The sequence below is a fragment of the Phaethon aethereus genome, assembly GCF_964289735.1.
Source record: "Phaethon aethereus genome assembly, chromosome: 9".
In the NCBI taxonomy this organism is placed as follows: Eukaryota; Metazoa; Chordata; class Aves; order Phaethontiformes; family Phaethontidae; genus Phaethon; species Phaethon aethereus.
This window is the reverse complement of record NC_138585.1, coordinates 10,641,546-10,663,351: the sequence shown is the minus strand read 5'-3', so window position 1 is coordinate 10,663,351 and position 21,806 is coordinate 10,641,546. Positions and strand designations below refer to the sequence as shown.

At 36.0% G+C, this 21,806-nt stretch overlaps 1 protein-coding gene across 1 annotated transcript in view; it reads right to left on the bottom strand.

The window, feature by feature from the left end:
• The window catches only part of RHBDD1 (rhomboid domain containing 1), a gene marked incomplete at its 5' end in the record, with an annotated part of 40,920 nt that extends 24,157 nt beyond the window's left edge, over positions 1-16,763 (bottom strand). The window contains 5 exons of the mRNA XM_082003383.1: positions 466-585; positions 4,966-5,016; positions 6,656-6,744; positions 13,726-13,858; positions 16,331-16,763. Coding sequence (XP_081859509.1) covers positions 466-585; positions 4,966-5,016; positions 6,656-6,744; positions 13,726-13,858; positions 16,331-16,763 — 826 coding nt within the window. The remainder of the gene's footprint in view (positions 1-465; positions 586-4,965; positions 5,017-6,655; positions 6,745-13,725; positions 13,859-16,330) is intronic.
• Positions 16,764-21,806: the final 5,043 nt, after the last annotated feature.

Here is a 21,806-nt window from a genome sequence, read left to right as displayed (position 1 = left end):
CTAAAATATAAGCTTCCTTTAAGGCAGAAAAGGACAATGTGAAGAGTAAGAAATCAGTACATTGCTTGTCAATTAAGTTTGTATAAAAAGCAAAAGTATACACATAGAGAAAGTTTAAAAATTGGCAACATCAATTCATCTATTATACTACTTTTCAGAGTATCGTAAGATCTTTTTGGTACAGAAACTTAGTTTACTTAGTTGGAGGGGGGGTGGGGTGTTATAAAAGCATTTCTTTTACTATAGTAGTAGCAAGGTAACCAAACAGTAAGCAATTATGAACAAATGCAATTACGCTAAGAGAACAATACAGCATCCTCACACTGCATTCTCTGAAAATTGTACCAGGAAACTTTCATCTGTTTCTGAAGATATGTCCAAAATACTGAAAATGAATAATATGCTTCCCCCGCCTTTCTCGGTATGAATCATAACTTATAATATAAAATGCAGTAAAAATCCTACCTCTTTCATTAAGACTGTTTAGCACTGCCCTTTCAAGCTGTTCTTCTTCAGTAAGCCCACCTGTATAATCATAATAGCTCCTCGGCGTTCTGTATTGGTAATGTGGATAGCCATAATACTCTGTAAAATGAATACAAAATAAAGAAAATAAAACTGCTGCTACTCAGTAGGAGACTATGAAATCAGATATTACCTTTACGCTGTCTTTCTTCACAAATTATTTGCATTTGGGAAAGAAGAAAATTATTAGGATTAAATTACTTATGCAATATATGCCATGAATCAATTTCTAATTTACAAATATAGACTATGGTAACAGGAGAGAAAAAAACACCAGAAAAAAAGATGGCTCAAACATCTCACTTTTTTATAGTTGTTATAAATAAGTGTCATAGAATTACCATGATTAAGAAGTTTCACATAGAAATTGAAAGACACTTTTCATCAGCTCCTTTTAACATTTAATTGTCAATTCTTGGGCACCTTATTAAAGTCACCTGAACAGCAACAACAAAACAGGCACGTTTCAGGCTTTTCCCACCTATCTTTCACTTAACCCCAGCGTCCACAAACAATACACACCAATGTCATCATAAATTCAAGCAATGTTTGGACCTAGAAAACACATGGGAAAAAGATTCCTGCAAATTTATGCAGTAATATATAAAGCTAATATTGTGCTATTGCACAACTACAGCTGTCCTGGAAAAAGCCACCACACCATAGCTCTCATATAATGTCAAAATCACTGTATGTTGCCTGCACTACTGACAAACAATTTTCTGACCATTTGCAAAGTTTGTCAAAAGCAAGCTCAAACAAACCATCATCCGCCCAAACACATGGGATTTAAAAGAAAGAAATTACTTGGCTAGACAATTGAGCAAGATTCTCTTCCTTTTAACACAATCTGATGTTGCCTGAGCACAGAAAATCTAAACTGAGAAAAATTAAGGAGAAAAATCCCATTTTTCTATTCCATTTTTGCATCTTCAAAATACAAAGCTTTGGGTGGTATTTTAGTTTCTCTTCCAGACAGCTAGACAGTGGATTTTCAAGAACCAAAGTACAGAAATGTTGCCAGTTTCTTCCAACTGATAGAAAATGTACACAGTTTTTTTTAAAATGAAATAATTAGAAATATTTTTGTATGAAACAAATACAGCATGTCATTTCCTTTTATCTTCATATTAGTAGCATCAATGATAATCTTGTGTTTTCTCGTTAGTTATATAGATTCCATGTGTAACCTTCTTGTGAAGTTTCTGTGATTAGTAACAAGCACAGACTATGAACTGATGACATAAGTAATTTTTTTTTTTAAAAAAAGATTGTGTTGAAGAAAAAACCCCAAGCTCTAGAACCTAAAGACAAATAAAAATAGCAATCTGCTATCTTAGAGTTATACAGGAAAAGCAGGAAAAATTGAACAGAGTGACTGCACACTACTTTATACAGGAGTATACATATTCCTGCATGTATACATACATGTATAGAACACACATACTGTGTGTATTGTATAAATATACCTACATGTATTTTATATACACACATATGCGCACACAGATGTATGTATACTTATATACATTATACACACACATAGAGGAAACAATGTAATTCTGACCGGTTGCAGATTTTTCCTTTTTGGAACATACAACTGACATCAGGAGAACTGTCATACATCTGCAGTGAACACTTTGTATCATCCTCCAGTAACTTGAAATTCTGCCGTTTTTCAAATGATTGGCAACTCCTCCAGTCAGAAAAAAGTATTTTGGGTTTTTTTTAATCTGTATGAATTACAGTTATATTTTTAACAAACTTTAGAAGCCTTTAAGTCATACTGGCTACGTTTAAGAGACATAATTCTGCAGAAAAATATCCTGACTGCTGGATACCATTTAGCTGTTGTATATACACACTTAGGATACAATCTTCATGTCTTCCCCTCATTACCCTCTGCATTATGCTAATCTGAATTAACATTTTCTCAGCTATTTTCTGGAATCTTCAAAACTGCATGCATGAAGACTATAAAAATCCTGGTACTAAAAGCATGAAATTATCTGATGAAAGAAAAAGGATGTCATTTTAAGGTAGTTCTATTACTGTAAGTTTTTGTATGTTTGATGTTTTACACTGTTATAAAGTTGTAAGTGCTTAGAAAGCTGTAGTCCTTTGTTTTACAATAAGAAACAGTTCCATAACATCGACATGTTGAAGGTGTTCCTATTAATCAAAATAAATGTCCTAATAATTTATTCATGAACTGCATTTAGAGAAAACCTAATTCAGTTACTAAATATTAAACGTGTTAAAATTACACTTAAAATCATCTTTCTTCTAAAGCTGTTCCTTGTACTGTTTCATAAAATCTGTTCTGATCATAACTTCATCTAGTTTTCTATTTAAATTGGTAATTAAAGGCAGATAGTAATAAATCAACAATACCAAAAAATGAAAAATTAATCAAGATCTGCATCATTAGCCTATGACACTAGAGAGAGTTTTCTTAATTCACAGATGGCCAAATTAATTACATATATCATACACCAAGCAAAAGGTTAAATCTTCCATAAAGACTTCTGCAAATAGGATGAAAGACAATTACAAAGTATATACACAGGAAATGAACATAACAAATATATATTTTTTAAATTGCAGTTTTAAGTCATTTTAGATAAATTAATTTAGTAACAAAAAAACAATGTAGTTACAATGTAGTTACATCTAAAGCCAAGCTGGGAGGACTGGTTAACCCTTCAGGTTAACCCTCTCCGTTATCTCCCTTTTGTCCACAACAACTCAAAGCAATAGTATGGCTGATTTGGGGACTGCCTAAGACATGCAAAAAAACCCCAGGCTTCCTTGTTGTCAGCATACTGAAGGTTTTTTTTCTCTTCCAGGCCCTATGTAGTCCCCCATCATGCTAGATGTATTACATGAAATCTCTTCCTTTTTCCCTGCTTAGGAAGAGCTGGAAAAGAAAAAGTAAAGGGCTATTCAGAATCTGCTCCTGTTCCACAAGGATGGTATTTTATACCCACTCAAGCTGCAAACAGATGATGGTTGTACAGTGGTTGCAATAGATTATGGAGTTTAATGTCAAGTACAAATTCTTATCTTCATTAGCCATTGAAGTACCTTTTCCAATATAAGTCTTTAGAGATTCCATCCACTCTGCTGTACTGGAATACTGAAATGAAGATTTAGTCTCTGTGAACATGCAATACAGCGCAATGCAAGCAGCACACCCAGACCCTGGTGGACTGGCAGTACCTGTACCTAGGCAGACATCTTTAACTGAGAACGTCAGAGAACAGTAAGAATAATCAAATGTATGAAATAGTTTTCATATAAGCAACCACATAGACTACAACTTTTCAACCAGAGAGAGAAGATGACTGTGGTGAGTACAGGACTGAAGTCTATGAAACCATAAAGAATATGAAGAAAGTACATAAAGAATGAAGGTTTCATTTCCCTTCCCAAAGAAGAATTGATGTGCAAATGAAATCAGCAGCTAGCAGGTTCAAAACAAATAAAAATGACAGATTCTACACCAGGAAGTAAACTGTGACATTCTTCTGTGATGTTGTAGGTGTTAAAAGAGTTCATGCCGATTCAAAGAGCTTTTGACAAATTCATGGAAGAAGAATCTATCATGGGCTATTAAAGACAAAATTCCCCCATAAAACATTCTGCTGAGAACATCTTTAAGCCACAAGCCACTGCACACTGGCAAATATTTGAGGGAGTTATCACTATATATTTATCCTGTTCTTACAGCAGATGCCTAGGAAAGAGTATAAATCACTGCAAGAGGTAAGATACACTAGGCTACACATCCCTTAGCTTTGATCCAACACACAGCCCTTCTCACAGCTGGCTCTTCTTTCCCTCACAGACAAGGCCTCCACCTATTATTTCTATACACTCCACATAAAACAACTCAATGTTCTGCATGAGAAGTGAATCGAACATGTTACATTCAAAGTGTGCCAGTATTCCAACTATCCATCTATATACTGTGGAGATAGCCTGAGTTTATCCTGGTGAGGAGCAGACAATTTGCAAAAAGCATTCAAAGGAGTGTGGGGAAAAAAAAAAATACAACATCCCAGAATGGAACAGATACATTTGCCAGATCAGGGCAGATTTACCAACGTTCAAAGGGTTGCTTTCAGTAGACAATTTCCCCCATGCTACACCACCTACAAAAGGGATGATATTTCCCCAGCGCCACGTTTTATGAAGTCATGACCTTAATTTGAGGTTTAAAGATTCTTGTACAAAATACATGCACACAGTTCCCTAAAAAGGAAAGGTGAGACATGGCCAGAAGAAGTACTACAAGTTTAGCAAGTATACATATGTGCAGAATATTTTGTATATTATATGTGTTTCCATTTAACTAGCTCCCCTATACGTTTTCTATCATTAGCAAAAATAATTTTAAAGCTGGAATAAGTTTTTAGGTAAGTAGGTGACAGTACTTACCTGAATAGTAGTCCCTTGGTCTGGCAGGGTCAGCGAAGGAAGAAATGCCACCTAAATGTAAGAATAACACATGTACTATTTGAATAAAATAATAATGTTGTCTTTCTTCCTAGAATACAAAAATCAAAGTTAAAGTACTCTTTCTTTCAGAGTCTGTTTCATAAGGTACGAATATGAAACCACAGGTATCTATGACGTTTTTTAGCATCAGTGAGAAAATACAGTATTGGTAAGCTTGTATGTTGTTCCAGATTTTATAGTAGTGTGCTGTGTTTAAGCAACATATCCATGTAGACTAGAAAAATGCAAACAGAACACATAATGAACAATTTCTGCACTAAGACTGTACATTGCTAAAAAAGGGTTAATGCACAGAAAACTAAGAACTGGAATAACACTGCACTGTTTCTGCTCTGCTACACAGGAGAAAAAGACAACCTGTGTACTGGAACACTCCTTCCTCCAAGTCTTAGTCACACAGCAACCTTCACAGCAGCAGGATCTCCATAGCTTGTTTCGCTAACAGTACCATAGAGTTTTATGACAGAATCCTAGAATAATTCCATTTGGTAGGGACTTCAGAAGGTCCCTAGCGCAACTCCCACTCAGAGCAGGGTGAACTATGAGATTAGACCAGGTTACTCAGCCAGGGCTTTATCTTGTCAAGCCTTGGAAACATCCAAGGATGGAGATTGCTGAACCTCCCTGGGCAGTGTGATCTGATGCTTGAATGTCCTAATAGTCAAATAGTCTTCCGTGCCACAGAAACATGCAATATTAACGTTTAACTAACGCAACTCTTTACATCTGTTCACTCCAGTAGGGAAGGAAATCTGATGCTTCAGTGCCGATTTTTCCTTTTAAAACTGCTAAGCATACATGACAGACTGTACCACCAAACTGCGATAAAACCTCCTGTGAAAAGAAAACACATTCAAACAAATAATTTCCCACTATACAAACACCATGTCCATGGTCACCTTGATGGCAGAGTCATGAATAGAGTATTCACCCTATTAAGTAATCAGACACAAAAAACCAAATAATCTGACAACCAATTCCAGCACAGACATTGTGACAGGGCCTAGACTTCCAATTAAACCACTGAAATTTATGGGAGTGTTCATATAAAAGCTTGCAGGGCTGTATTTAAAACACTTGTTAGATGAAAGTTGTCTAAAGACATTATCTTCTTTAAAAATAAAAGTATTACTACAATATGGAAAGCTGTAGTAACACATTATTGGAAATCTTGAGAATTCCAGTAACAATTTCTCAAGCATCCCACAACCTTTTTCAAACTGTAGGGACTTCCACTAGAATAGACACAAGTAGTAGAAACCAACACGGAAATATATTCTGTTCTGGCATATTTTTATGGTTCCTCCACACCTCATTTAAACTGACATTCTCATAGATATCTGATGTGAAACATTTCACTCTAAATAAACATTTAAAAAGAAGGATAAAAGGTATTCCTCTAAGTAAAAATATCTGAAAGACACACTTACTGGTTTTTAACAGCCATATTTAAGAAAAAGTTTCTTTTTCTCTTCTGCATTCAGTTTAATAATCAGCGTATCTTTAATTGCCTAAAAACTTGCTGGAATGGTCTGAGTTTCTATATGCAAGACTTACTTTTTTAAAAAATTCTCTCATGCAGATTTTATAAGTTGAAAAAATTATATACCTGCACAGGCTTTCATGATCTTTTTCAGAGGTCCCATAGTGTACATCAATCCAACAAGAATCCCTGCCAGATGCCCAGCAAAAGAAGTCCTACAAAAAAGGAAATTCTTGTGAATGATGGAAAGGAAGACTTCTTTTTGTAGGGATCCAGAAGGGGGAGTGCAGAATTTGTTGCAACCAAAAAAGTCTGAGTGAGACCCAGCATGGAGAAATGACTTGCCTGCAAGGACATAGTGCCAAGTTTTCTTTCTTCATAATTACTTTAAAATCAGCAGGTATATACAGTTACAGAAAAGTATCTAACAAATAACCTGAACAAGCTGGAAACTAATTGGAGAGATCATTTTAATTGCTTGTTTAAAGGACAGAATACTGTTTCCCTAAAAGCATTTAAAGACTTACTGAGGTAGGAAACTAGTTTTAATCCATTAAAAAGTAAATCCACGGAATTACGCTCAAATGTCTAGGAAGAATCCAACAAAACCATTCACAGTTTCAAGTGAAAGCATAAATTACAGTACTTTCTACTGCACTATCAATACAATCCTACAATTAGTCTGAGATAAGCATAAATGCAGATCTGTGGCAATCTTTGTTACATAGTGCCTTCAAAATTAAAAGAACAAGTGAAATGATGAGATCAAAATTCTTTTCTATACATACCAACAATTTATTTTAAAAAGACCATTGCCCATTTGCATATAGAATGAAAAGGCTCTAGAGTCTTTTAAGAAATCAACATGGAAGCATATGTTTACAGTAAATAAGGAGATTTGCTCCAAGTATTGCCATGACTATGGGGTACTCTAAATTCATAAACCAATTTGCAGCAAATTAAGAGTTAAACTCTCTTGTGTTTAACCAGATTTAAACACTATTTGTAAATTGTTCACCTCTTATGATATTAGAGAAGACAATACACTAAACATTAAGATTTCCTAGTATATGCAATTATAATTAACTTAGTTCATTGGAATAATACGGGTTGTCCAAAGGTTCAAGTAACATGAGCTTTTTTGCCTTTATAAAGCAGAAACGAAAGCTCTGTCTAATGTAAAAACAGATTTAAACATTACACTTTTTACATTCCAGTCAGAAATCCAAAAGAATTATGCAGATGATAGCATATGCACTCATGACAATATAACTTCCAGGCGTCACTGATAAAAGTATACAAGAAATGTATATGTCACTAGAGGGAGATAAGGATAAATCTAAATTCACTCTTTTCCCACCTACTTAACCACAAACTTGTACTCTGCTACATAGACCTGCGGTTCTCTCCCAGAAGTAACCAACAGGTTTTTTTTAAGAGTAACACATAAATGCTGATGTGCAAAGTTATAGATAAGAGGTAGTTACCAAAACAAAGTATCTATAAAGAACAAATTTTCCAAACAGAATTTTCTGGAACAGATTTTCCAAATTTGTGAAAAAACACGTCTGACTTGGAAAATGTCTGTATGCAGAAAACATTGAATACTTCAAGATGCCTTACTCTAGAAATCACGAGCCGGAGACTGACCCATCTATATTCCTGGCAGTGTTTTAAACAAATTTTATGCTCATCTGGATTTATCTAAGCACAACACTGTTTCACAAAACATAAAATCAAGGTCTTGGTTTGCAATACAGTGAAGCTGTGTATACAGCTTACACTTTATGAATAATCAAAAATCTTCAGCTTTAAGAAGTCTTCAGGGGGTAACTTCCACTTCATGTCTATTGAGTAGGTTAGTGTACTAGATGCCTAAACACTATTTAGTGTTTAATTATAAATTGTATTCAAGGAGTAGAAACTTACATTGAAAATGTTTAAACAGGGTTTTCTAAATGAAAAATACTATCAGATACACTGTCACACATATCTACTATCACTGACATGCAGAAAATCACATTAGAAAAATCACATCACATTTTCACCATATGCTGTCATAGAATTGTGTGATCAACAGTAGCACCTTGCTACTTGTAATTACTAAGGAAAAGCAATTCTGTAGAGTTCAAAAAGACAGCTTCCCTTATATTAACAAAATGCTTGATATTATAGCCAAGTTAAGCAAATACTACTTCATTTTAGAATGTGTTATAATGTAATTTACTCAAATGATAAATTAATATCTTTTTTGCTAATGCTTGATATCTTATAGCATGGAAAACATCTTTATAGACATTTTCCAAGTAAACACACCAATAATATGCAATTTTACATTAAAAAAGCAGTTTTATTACAAACTTTTAACATTGTCAAAACCAATGCAGCAACATTCTGGATAATCTGTATCTTCTCAACTGTTTTGAGGATGGGTAAGGTTCCAGAGAACTGCAAGGGTATTTCTATACCCATTCTTAAGCAGGGAAAAGAAAAAAAAAAAAAAAAAAAAGAGAGACATAGAGAAGGTGAAAGACTAGTCAGAGGACTACAGACTAATTACTACCTTCTCTTCCCAGATAAAACTATTTAACAATTACTAGGACACATAATTTGTGGATACAACCAAGGTAAGAGCACCAGAGGCAGAAAACAGATTTGACAAGAACAAACCATGTCAAATCAATGCAAATTCTTCCCTTGACAGGGCAACAAGCCTCATGGAAAGGGAGAATTAGCAGATGTCACACATGCTGTAAAAGCACAGCACTGCCTCACAGCATTTGTCATAAAGAAGGCTTAAAAACCTTAAACTCTAAAACTACACTAAGCAGATCCCTAAGTGGTTGGTAAGCCTGACTTAATACTTATCAGTGACTCATTATCAAACTTATGATTGGAATCAAGCGGGTTTCTGCAGGAGTCTATTCCAAGTATTATTTACAAATAACAATCTAAGAGAAGCTGTAAAGGTCACTGGAGATGGCATTACAATTTAAAGCAACCTTGACAAAATAAAGTAGTGGTTAGGAAAAAATGGGGTGCAATTCAATAAAGACAAATATAGAGTTTGGAACATACCACAGAAATCATCAACTATACAAACAGGCTAGAAGTGACTGGCTAGTAGGAGAGCTTCAGGATAGTACCCGGGGCCCACAGTGAATTATACAACAAAGCACAGATCAACATGTCATACCACTGTAGAAAAAACAAGTATTTTACTGGAAATATGTAAAAAGGAGCACTATCTGGGAGTAAAGTGAAGTAGCCTTCCACTCTACTGAGCAATGGTCTCAGCTGAAAAACTAAGCCTACTTTTTGCATACTGCACAAAAAAAGCAGCAATAAAAAAACCCAGAAAGCCCACAAAACAACTTCTGGGAAAAGACTGAAGGGATCACAATCACTTAAGTCCATTGAGGAATTCTCTCACAGATACAATAATCCTAAAATATGGAAGAGTCACAAATAGGAATGAATACACTCTCCACATTCTCTATGCACAGGATAAAGAGTGATAGACATAAGTCACAGCAAGAGATTTAAAAACATTTAAATAGTAGGCCAGACTGCCTGGAGAAACCAGGGGTCTCCATGCAGATGAGGCACATTTGTATTTACACCAGATACTACCATGGTTGAGACTGAGAAGGGTAGAAGCCAAATCAATCAAAATTTAAAACCAAATTTGTCAAAATATGTTCTTCGATTTTCACATATATATAAATTAATTTTTGTGGGGTTTAGGGTTTTTTAATGAAAACCTCAATATTCCTATTATGTTTACCTGTTTTGACCATGATCTGCTTTGATATTTTGATTTCCCACAGATCCTTGAACCCAGGTGAAATGAAGCAACAACTAATTGTCATTGTTGTTTCATTATACATTACAACTGTATAACATTTTCAATTGTCAGCTCTGAATATTTATGACAATGATCTGCATCTCTATTGCCAAATGTAGATCTGTTGCTGTGCTGCTCTTCTTGTGTGGGACAGTTCCCAGTTTGTGAAGTCGTCTCTTTAAGATGAAGAACTCTATTCAGCATCTTAAGTTGCCAAAAAAAAAAAAAAAAAGAAAAAAGTCAACAGAACTGGCTCAGATCAACTCTTATCAATATAGTTTCTTCAGAAAAAGTTATGAAAAGAAACTTGGAAACAAATTTAAGTCTAGAACTGATTTAGAAAATAGGAAAAACTCAAGTAAGAGGAATTATACATTTTGTGGGTTGCATCATCCACAGATCTGGAAAACACTAGACACCTGAAAGTCAGTAACTATAAAACCTACCAAAACATAGGTCAAAAGGAGGCCTAGAGAAATGCCTAAGTCAGTTTTCAGAGATGCAGTGAGCTTCAGAAATGTGAGACAATTTTGAGATCCTCTGAACTCCAGAACAACAAGTCCCACTATTTCTGACAAACTGTGAAAAGAGCAATTCTGGACAGTCACAATATCAAACCTCAACACTTCTGAACACTGAAAATAACAACATCCTCTACTGTTCTCCACTCCTAGCTTTCTACTCTCCCATTATTTACATCCTTTGTTACTCTTAACTTTCTAAAAAAGTTAGAGTTTGAAAAGAACTGTAACATCCAGCCTCCAACCCCAAAATCTCCCCTTTATCAAATTGATAAATATTTGAGTTAGTTCAGGAACAACCTGAAAGATAAGCTTTTCCTTTAGTCGTCAGTATAGGTACAGAACCTCCATGCAAAAGGAATAGATGACTTAAGATACCGCATGCTCAACTCTGAAAGAGGCATAGATATTAAACACAAGATAACTTTTCACATGCCTGTTCTTCCATCAAAGAATTAATCCCAAGGATTGCTATACAAAGCCTACATCTCAATATTCTTACTTTACAGAAGGCAAGATCAGAAGGGTATTACATGTCTTAAAATTTCCCCACAACAAAAACTTTAATGATAAAGAGAAGAATTAACAAATGCCAGTAAAACCCTAAATCTTCTCCTAGCGCACAAATCAGTTTTCAATAGCCTCAATATTACTTTTGAACCCTTCATTGGTTATGGATTCTCAGGTGATCTTGATACACCATTCCACTAAGGCAGGTCCAAATTTATTGCATGTCTTTCTGACTGGACAGAATTCTGCCCCAATTACTCACCTCTTACCTAATTCAAAACTAATTATGCAACTTGAGCTACAAACGGACATCATTTAATCAGACACTTCAAATATTACAACATGACCTGAGCACACAGATAAGCATGTAAGAGCAATGCTCCGAAAGCTACAATTGTTGTGGTTCATTTCAAGACAGTTACTAATTAAACATGTTGCATTCTGGGACATAAGTTTCTGGAGATCACTGTTGGGATCACTCTGCACGGCTCGACCTTAAGGAGAAGGAGCTGCAGCATTGAGAAGCTGGTAAACAGCTAGATATCTGCACGGCTCGGCCTTGAGAAGAGGGAGCTGTGGCACTGGGAAGCTGGTAAACAGCTGGACATCTGCAGGGCTCGGCCTTGAGGAGAAGGAGCTGTGGTAAACAGCTAAGAAGAAGCACTGTATAAGAAAAACAGGATGGAACCCGGACCACGTAGCAGTAAGCGCAAGTAGGAGGAGTATGATAATGCACTCTTTAGAGCTAAGCCAATGATTGTAAGACAAGTATGCATAAAGTAGAACTTAGTGTATAAATATGTGTAAGGTTTTGCAATAAAGTTGAAGCTTGCTTTATCACTCATATTGAGTCGACTGCATGCCTTCCCTCGCTCGTCGCAGATCACTACTTATTTTCTATCGCCCCTATTATTAAGTGGTGTGAAATTGTCCTAACTATCAAGACTGCATGTAACAATGTAAAGGTTCTTTAGGCAAGGCAGCAACGTAAGCCTCCATAAAATTGTGAAAAGTGTTTGACGTTATTTCTGGACCTCCTACACGCTTTCTACCTCAAAGACATTTCTGCAGTAATGCAACTGAGAAACAATAGCACCCAACTGCTAAATTCATCTTTTTCCTCTACCAGATACAGTATGATAAGCTCATGGTTTTACTTCAGACATAATGTTCTTTCATTCATTATTCTTTAATAAAATAAGCAGTAGTATTAAACATATCACCAAATAAAAACTATGTTCAGTTACCAAGATAGTTTATATTTTTCAGAAGAATATTTTTAATGCACCAAAACCTTCAGTTTTATACTTGTAGTAATGCCATGCAAGTGACCTCTCAGCTCACACTTAAAATCACATTTGAAACAGAGCACTCTGCAGTTCTTCTGTCTTTTAACCTAGGATTCCTTGCTGTAGTCCATCAGGCAGTAAGTCATAAAGCAACAAAACCAGTGTTTAATATGTGAATGCTTATTACGGTCTAGGAAATGTTATATCTGCTATATCATAGTATCTGACAGGGAGTATGTCAGTATTGTGTTCCCTCCCCCCATACCTTTTTTTTAATCTTTTTGAAAAGTTTTGAAATTGTATATAAGCTGTGATTTGGCAGTTTGTTTGCATGCATTCTCCAATATGATTGACTGTTATAAAATATTACGCAAGAAAATTACTGATTTGCAACTAGAAGTCCAGAAATCAACTGCCAAAGAAGAAAAAGGCACTATTCTCAGAGGTAGGGGCAGATGAAATGTGCTGGCAGAACTCAACACACAGGAAAATTGAGGGAGACAATCAGCAAGACTGCACAACAGTGAAACTGCATAAAATTTGCAGAATACTGGATGACAGCTTTATTTTAAGTTAGAGAAGTGACTACAACGAAGGGACTAGGACAGAAATAGCAAGCAAGCAGTGGAATACTGCTTTGGTAATGAAGCCCTTGGCACTACAGTGTATTAGTTTGGCTGCTTTGCTGAAAACGCATGTCCCTTTACCTCGTCCACCAATTTCTGTTATAGAATCACAGAGTTTTTGGGTTGGAAGGGGACCTTAAGGTCATCGAGTCCAATCACCAAACCTTCCCTCAAATACTTAGTAATACATTCTAGGCATAGTATTTCAGGTTTTTTTATTTTGAAATGTGCTCAAAATAGAGGGTGTTAATGAAAAAAGCAGACTGTATCCTCAACACTTAATTGTAGCCCCAACACTTCATTTGGATACCATCTAACACTATACATGCTTCATAATACATTTCAAACCACTTCAGATAGCCCAAATCTCTTCTCCTAAACATGAAATATTAAATGTACTTACCCTGGAGAGATTAAATGAATAGCCACCAGCTCCACCCAACAAGCATATTTACTGGATATCTGCAATCCAAGGACACTGCTGACTCTTCCTGGATTGTAATGGTTGTTAAGAACTTTCAAAGCAAACAAGACTCCTGCAAGCAAGAAGGAATCACATAAAGAGAAGTACTTGTGCCCAAAAAATTAAGAAATGCAAACTACTGAAATTGAAGCACCGTGCAGTTTCACAGCACCGCAAAGCATACTGTTGCATGCCAGAACAGTTCTAAGCTGTTTTTTCAGTGACTTAAAGAAGGATAAAAAAATTAGCTATTTGTGTAACAGCCAATTCTAACTTGCTTTTTAGTATGCCTACTCACTGTAGCTATTCAGGTATTCAAGACAATTTTACAACAAAAACACATGAAACAAAACATAATTTTAAAATGGGAGTTCTAGTTGAAATAACTGACAAAATTATTGAACTCCAAGAAATATTCCACGAGTTGAGAAAAGCCATTACTGAAAACAAGACAGATACATGTGAAGCTCAACAGCAAGCTCAAATTCTGATTTAACAGAAGAATAATCTTACATATACTCCAGAATCATTTGTTTCTGAAAAAAGATTAAGTCACCTTTAATCACAATAAATAATCATTCATTTCTAATTGACTGCAACTGTTTTATCATGCAAGCAATAGCTGATATGACAAAATTAATTCACATGATTTATTGGAACTTTCAAAACATTTTTGAAAAAGTTCCTCTTAGGACAAAGCTCACAGTTGTTGAGTTTTCAGATTTTTTTTTTTCCCCAGACAAGTAAAACATTTCTCTCTTTTTAGTTCACTAAAAAAAAAACCCCAAATATATGTTTCGGCCAATATTGTAGTAGGGCTGACCTGAGTCTCTTGTCAGGAATTAAATGGGGACCCCATCTGGCCCATCACCAATGCCTGCCCTGCCTGCCAGCACCACTGCTCTTCAGTAACTTGGTCCCTTTCGCCATAAAGCATGGGAAGCCATAAATCTGCATCACCTGGATGATATCACTAAATGTCCGTTTGAGGAAAGGGACATATACAATACTATTTGGCTAAGTGAGAAGCTGGAGACTAATCTGGTAAAAAAACCTTACAGTGAAATCTCAACACTACCCAATTATATCTAGTATTATATTCCCAATTACATAGTATAAAGAAGTTTCATCATAAATGCTTGAAATCTTCACCCTTCTCCTTCCTAGTAAGAACTGGGTTGATACTAAGCTGTTTTAAGGTATGGACTGATAGGAACATATAGGAAAAATCTCACAGGGATGGTGCATTATGTAAGTGAATACCCAAAATGGATACTTCTGCACAACATCTAGGTCTCAACTTCTCATCCTACAGTCTAGGATCATATAAGAAAAGATGTTCAAAAAGAAGCCTGATGGCAGCACCTCCCAGTTGTTCACAGATGTCCTGGTTTCAGCCAGGATAGAGCTGGTTTTCTTCACAGAAGCTAATGTGAGGATACGTTTTGGATTTGGGATGAGAAACTGTTGATAACGTGCTGATGTTCTGAGTTTGAGCTAAACCACAACAACAGACAATAATATTACAGAGCACGCTTCCCCCCTGAATCCCCCCAGCAATAGCTAGAGTACCCTATAAGAGCTAACCCTAGAATGTCCAGATAAGCTTAGACTGAGTGCACACATTTCAGTCCTTTTACTTGTAATAACAAAAGGGTTCTGCACTCACTATTAGGGAACAGCAAGAGTAACATGTTCCACAAAGGACAGGTATCCAAAGGGAACAGGGAGGCAGGCAGCAGCTTCCCCAGTAGGGGCCAAGTCCCCTAGTCCTTGCAGCAAAGTGCAAAGGCAGGCTGGTGACAGTAAGCGGGGCTGGCCAGGAGCCCAGATCACCAGGCACATCCTCATGACAAAGCAGGGCCTAAGAAAGTCAGGAAGCTAAATCAGCGTCCATGTCAGAGAAGCACATGGCCAGGCACAGATGCAATGTAGCTCAGACAGGGACAACACAGAGGGATTCAGCTTAAAAGCAGCTGCTGAGCAATGGGGGAAAAGGCCCACAGTGAGGCTTCTCTCAACCATCTTGCACTTCCCACTCTTCCGACTAGTCTAAGGTGGGTTGCAGCTGCCCCATATCAGAGCTGTCCTTGAACACAGGCAGCCAAAGCCCCTGGGCGAAGAGGCTGCTCTCAGGGCCCCTACAAGGCACCAGAGAGGCCAGTATCAGAACTGGGCACATCTAGTTACTAAAGGGTGGGTGACCAGAGAATATCTGAAGCTCCAAACAAACAACTACCAGGATATTTCAACTAGCACCAATCTGAATACCACAGGGAACCCTCAGAGGTGCTGAAGCACCTTCCTCAGAGGATGAAAAGGAGGGCTTGCCTTCTAATGCTAGGTCCCAATGACAGCATGAGTACAGCAGGTACCCAAAGTACATGCTTTAAATTAAAAATATAGGATAACTTTACTGACTTAACAATCACATACATGCATGTGGATATACACCTATCCATTTTCGGCATGCAACAAATATTGCTATATGGTACCTATAAATATTAATTTTACATATGTAAATTGGACCAACTATGTGTCTTACCTGAAAAACCTACAGCACAATTCATTTCATACACAGGATCATCCAGAATTTTCACAAGCACGAATTCCAACACCATATAAACAACTCCAATCAGCACTGAAAATACTGCAATTATGTATGCAAACCATATGCTCTTAAGCTTTTTTTCCAGCATTATCCCCTTCCAAAGCATGGAAATCATGTTATAATATAAATGCCAGTCATCTGCGTGGTGAAAAGGAGAAAGCAGTAAACGCTCCCAGTTCTTTCTGTAGAAGCCTTCATTTACGCTGATACACACTTCAGGCAGCGGCCTCACAGGATTCAGAAAGAGAAAAATATTCAGTGCAAGTACCCCAAGGGTAACAGAAGGTATGTTCTGGAGTCCAACTTGAGAAATTTGATAAAGCAGCAAAAGCAGTCCAGCATTGACTCTTCCCTGCCTTCGTTGCATTATTACTTCTTATTCAAAGAAGTGTGAAGATTATTCCAATTTCTTGTCTTCTGTTCGAATTCAAGACCACACAAGTTTTGGAAATTCTGAAAGAAAAAAAGATAACTGCATTATTATACATATACAGGGGTGTTTTCAAGTTCATCAGTGCTTTTTTTAACACAGCAAATTCTTCAAGCTCATAAGCTGAGACCTCTTTTTTTTAAATCAGAACAAAAACTCAAGGTGGGGGGGAAATCACAATTTTCAAACAGGTAAGACACAAATAAAAGGGATTTACACAGATAATCCAGACAAGTATTATGAGAAAAGGGAGTCTGCAACCTCTTTCATGTCCTGGACAGGCTTTACTTCACCTATAAAATTCCTGGGTGTTCTGGACATGTTCTCATTAATACACTGACACACTCACAATTACTAAAATAAAAATTTTTAAGTAAAAAATTCTTCTGTAGAGTCTTGGGTTTCAGGCTTCTTATCTTTGCTACGTAATTTTTTTTCATGACCATTTTTCCAACTTATACAAATATTCAAGACAAGCTAAGAATGAAAATTAAAAGGTACAATTTCAAAAAGCAAGGGACAGCTAAGCACTCCTAAATGTAAGCTTTGAAAATTGTTATTGCTTTCCTAGTGACTAGAATTCAAAGTTTCGTTTAAAAGCATGCAATAGAGAAAAAAAAAATCTGCAGGAAGAAAGCATATACAAGAACAGTACAAAGTTTCCAGACAGTTATAGCAAAATATTCATCTCTGCCCTATATGCCAGATAGAGGATTCAAAAGGGCTATAAAAGTTCTAGATCTAGCTAGAAATAGGGTTACTACGACAGAAACTGAGAAAGGGCCTTGAGCTAACCTGTGCAACCGTCTAAAGAGAGTAGCGAGGAAGCTGCATTGCAGAATACAGCACAAGATGACGTGGAGTTTCTAGTGTGTGGAACCACCTGCAGAAGACAGGAAGAAACACTGAATTTCAAGCAGCTTCTGAGGGCTACCTCAACCGGCCAGTACTATTTTAGTTCTCAAGACTCTCCAAGGTGGCACAATAGCGTGGCCACTCTTTTCTACCTCTAGGATGCCAGTTCTTTGCTGAACTACTGAAGATGTTGAATACTTTATTTCACACATAAGCATCAACTACGCAGAGCCAGCAAAATACACTTACTCTTCAAAACTTCACCATCGTGTTTCAAATGAAACTTCCTGAAATATCTAGATATATACAAAATTCTCATCTCAACACCCCATTCACCTCCTTTTCCACCATATTATAAAATAGTTACAAGAAGTTGCTAATATACTAACTTTTTATTTAGTTTAAATTCCAATTCATCACATCAAATGCTTCCTCTGTAAACATTTTCATCAGATAAACAAGCAGTAATCTAATTCTTCTAGAGGACAGCAGAAAAAAAGACACCTTTATAAGGAGGAAACGACAACAACTTAAGATGCAAAGTTTAACATTCTGCATTATATCTATTAGTATTTACTAAATTGCACCTCTCTACAGACCATTGGTATGCCTGCAAACACTTTAATAAATGTTTTTCTTTAGGTATTCAGAATATCATTAATAACTTGATCAGGTTGCACTGCACAAAGTAAATGAACATATGGAAAGGAAGGAAAGCACCTCTGAATGACGTTATCCTAAAATAGCAAAAGAACTATGAAACCTGCATAGCATTGAGCATCAGAGATGATCATCTAGGGGCCAGCCTACCTGTACTTATATCTAAGTGAGAGGAGCATATACTTCCATGCTAGTTCACACACATAATTAATTAATGCCACTTCTTATAGTTAACCTATACTAGTCTCTGGATTTCTCTTTAAATTGCATTTATGCTTATTATACCACTTTAAGAAAGGAAAAAAAACCCTGGTAGCATCCTTAAAACAACTGCAGTAGAGCAGAATGCAAGTAAATGTATTTGCTACATGAAAAGGAAATTCACTGCATTTTTTCCCATGGTCTAATCTCAGAGATGCTATGTAACATCTAAGTCTTGCCCAAAACAGAGAGGAAACATTAGAAACACACTTTATACCAGGCCTCTTAAACATATAACGCTACACTTGTGCCTTTAAAAAACAGTTTCTACTCCTCACAATTTAAATACAGACACCACAGCTGCCAAGTTCCAATGAGCTAAGACCTCTTAAAGTGTAAGGTGATTGTTACAGATGATAATTAACATTGTCAGCCTTCAACTTTTTAATGTCAACATTACAAAAAAGTACTTCGATAAAGTTTAATCAATGTCATTCTTTTTTCACACTACATGCTCTGACACCAGGTATACCAACATCCCCAAACTGCACTGCCCAAACCTCTGACTTTTCTCATACCAGTGACAGTTAAATTTTTCCCACCACAAAACAGTTGACAAAAACTGTTAGAATTTAAAAGTCAATATCATTTAAACCCAAATTCTGTAGAAACCCCAAAATCTTGCTATACCACATTCTTCAAATTGCCAAATTACTACAGTCTTACTTTTTAAAGTTCCCCTCCCCTTTTGATACTCTTCAATTCCCAATTTAAGTACTTTTAACATACATGCACTGAGGAAAAGAAACCCTCCTGCAGCACTTATGTGTACAATAATAATGTAACATGACTGGGAATGGTTTACACCATGATTACAGTAGTGCTATGTATTATAAATCATTCCCATTATTGGGAGCAATCAAAAATGTCAGCAAAGACACATTATGTGTTTGATCATAAAGGAAAAAAGATAAGAAAGAAAACAGTAGTTATTTAAGAGCCTTCTGGAATGCAACTCACTTAAAATATATAGAGCTTTCAACTGTTGGAACATTCTTCCTTAGCCTCTACTCTATTTATTAAAAGTCTAATGAGGCTTGAAACAATGAAACACTTATTCCTTTTTCTTTTTTTTGAAAACATGCCACCCACTTCAAAATGTACAAATTTCCAGAACAGACTTGAAACAGACATTTGTCTTGCATCTAGGCTGCCGCGTGTCTGCATTTTTGTCACCTACTCAAGATAAATGTCTGAACTAAACATTCTCGGAATTTGTTTGTTTGTTTTGTACTAACCAAGTGCAAAGCATTTAAACTTTTATTTTACTGTGATAACCCCTCTTGCTTACTTGACAACTACAAAATATTATGACTTCATATTACTGAAAAATCCATGTCAAAGTAAATATTTTAGTAAATACCGGTTAAAATGAAATGTTATACTGTCTTTTCCTATAGCTGTAATTTGAAGTTAGAAGAAAAGAATCTCCGTGTACCTTTGCTCCCCACAAAATGGGCAGAACTACCCTGAAATTTTGATTTATGTTTATGTGAAGCAAAACCAAAAAACCCAGCCCATTGCTCTTCTTAAAAAAAACAGTGACATAAGCTTAAATTTTTATGAATAAACAGAGACATGTAACATCTCATTCCCACCAAGGGTGAATGCAGGCGTGATCTACAGATTTTGCTGTTCTCTTCAGATCTGTTACCAATCTTCTCTCTAGACCTGCTTTATTCTTCTCATTGCTTTGCAAAAATTATTTGTAATGCAGATACCTTAGTATTGTACAACTCTCCACTGACAGAAGAAATCCCACGGTTACTCTTTCAGTTCAGATCAGGAGTATGATTTTGAAGTGAATTACTCCATTTCCCCCACTGATTTCACTGTGGTTCACATTGTGGAGTGGCCTGGGTGCGCATGAATTAGTCTCTTTTCAGCTGAAACTAAACCAGATGTCTTCCAGGAAAGAACCCAGTGCACTCCAGAAAAAATTGGGCATTCAGCCTACACGTCCAGATTAGAGCTAGACCAATGTAAAAAAAAAAACACTTGAAACATGTAAAGGGTGAATATCAGATCCTGAGCATAAACCATTTCACACTACAGATAAGCCCCAATAGGCCCACACTACTTGTCTATGAAGGTACAGTCTCAGGGTACAAAGACTTATCGAAGCAAAGAATGAAACAGAAACAGTGTTTTTAGGACAGAAGAGTCCTACAAAGGAAGCAGAAGCAAACTCTAAACGCTGTCACTATTGCCCTCAAACCTGGAGGGAGAGAGGAGGAAGCTATAATAAAAAAAAGCAAGAAAAACCTCAAAAATTTCAAACATAACAAACCATCCTGATTATATTTGATATATATGCAAGGAGAAGGTCAAGCACAGCTGTCAGTTACAGTAAGTTTTGAAATGTTAGTCAACTGCGTAGTTCATAACAAAAGACAAAGTTCTGACATAATTATATAAGTAATTACTTTATAAAGAATGATTTCTAGATTAATCAAATATGCCTTTAAAGGGCATAATGTGCATTCACTCACAAAGAAATACTGAAGTTGAAACTGAAAAAACACAAGTCACATCTGTAATACAAATGCTTTAAAATAATTTAAGTCAGTAACTACTTTGCTGAAAGGAAACAATACATAGTTAAATATCAACATAAAATGACTGCATAAAAGACCATCACAAGATGACTTTTTTAAATATGCCACATTATCTTTTAAATGTTCTTCAAAGTTTTCTGTGAGAAAAAGTTCCTCTGCATCTTTTGTCTGCTTCAGCATGAAAACTGAAAATGTTTTATAGTTCTTTAATCCTCTTAAGTACTACTAAAAAGAAGCCCTTAAAATAAGCTTTTAAGTTAACAACATCAACTTAAAACTGAAAATTGTGTTCTGAAGGGTGTGTCAATTACTACTCACAATAAAATATACACATCTTAAACAATACATGCCAAGAATACTTTTGGACACCTTATCCCAAAATAAATGAGACAGCTTTCAGAGAAAAGAAGGGACTAGATCAAATCTCATACTCTGCGTCACATCTTAAGTATAAGCACCTGAGACACTAAGCATTTAGGCTTTTACTTGCCTCATTAGTTTTACTACTGCTATTTCATCTAAAAAGAAAAATACTTAAAGGCTACAACCTGTCCATCCTTCCATTAAAATACAGAGTTATTCAAATTGTTTCATTATAATTATTTACTTGCAATACCACAGGAAGCCCTGCTAATTTTGGACTCAT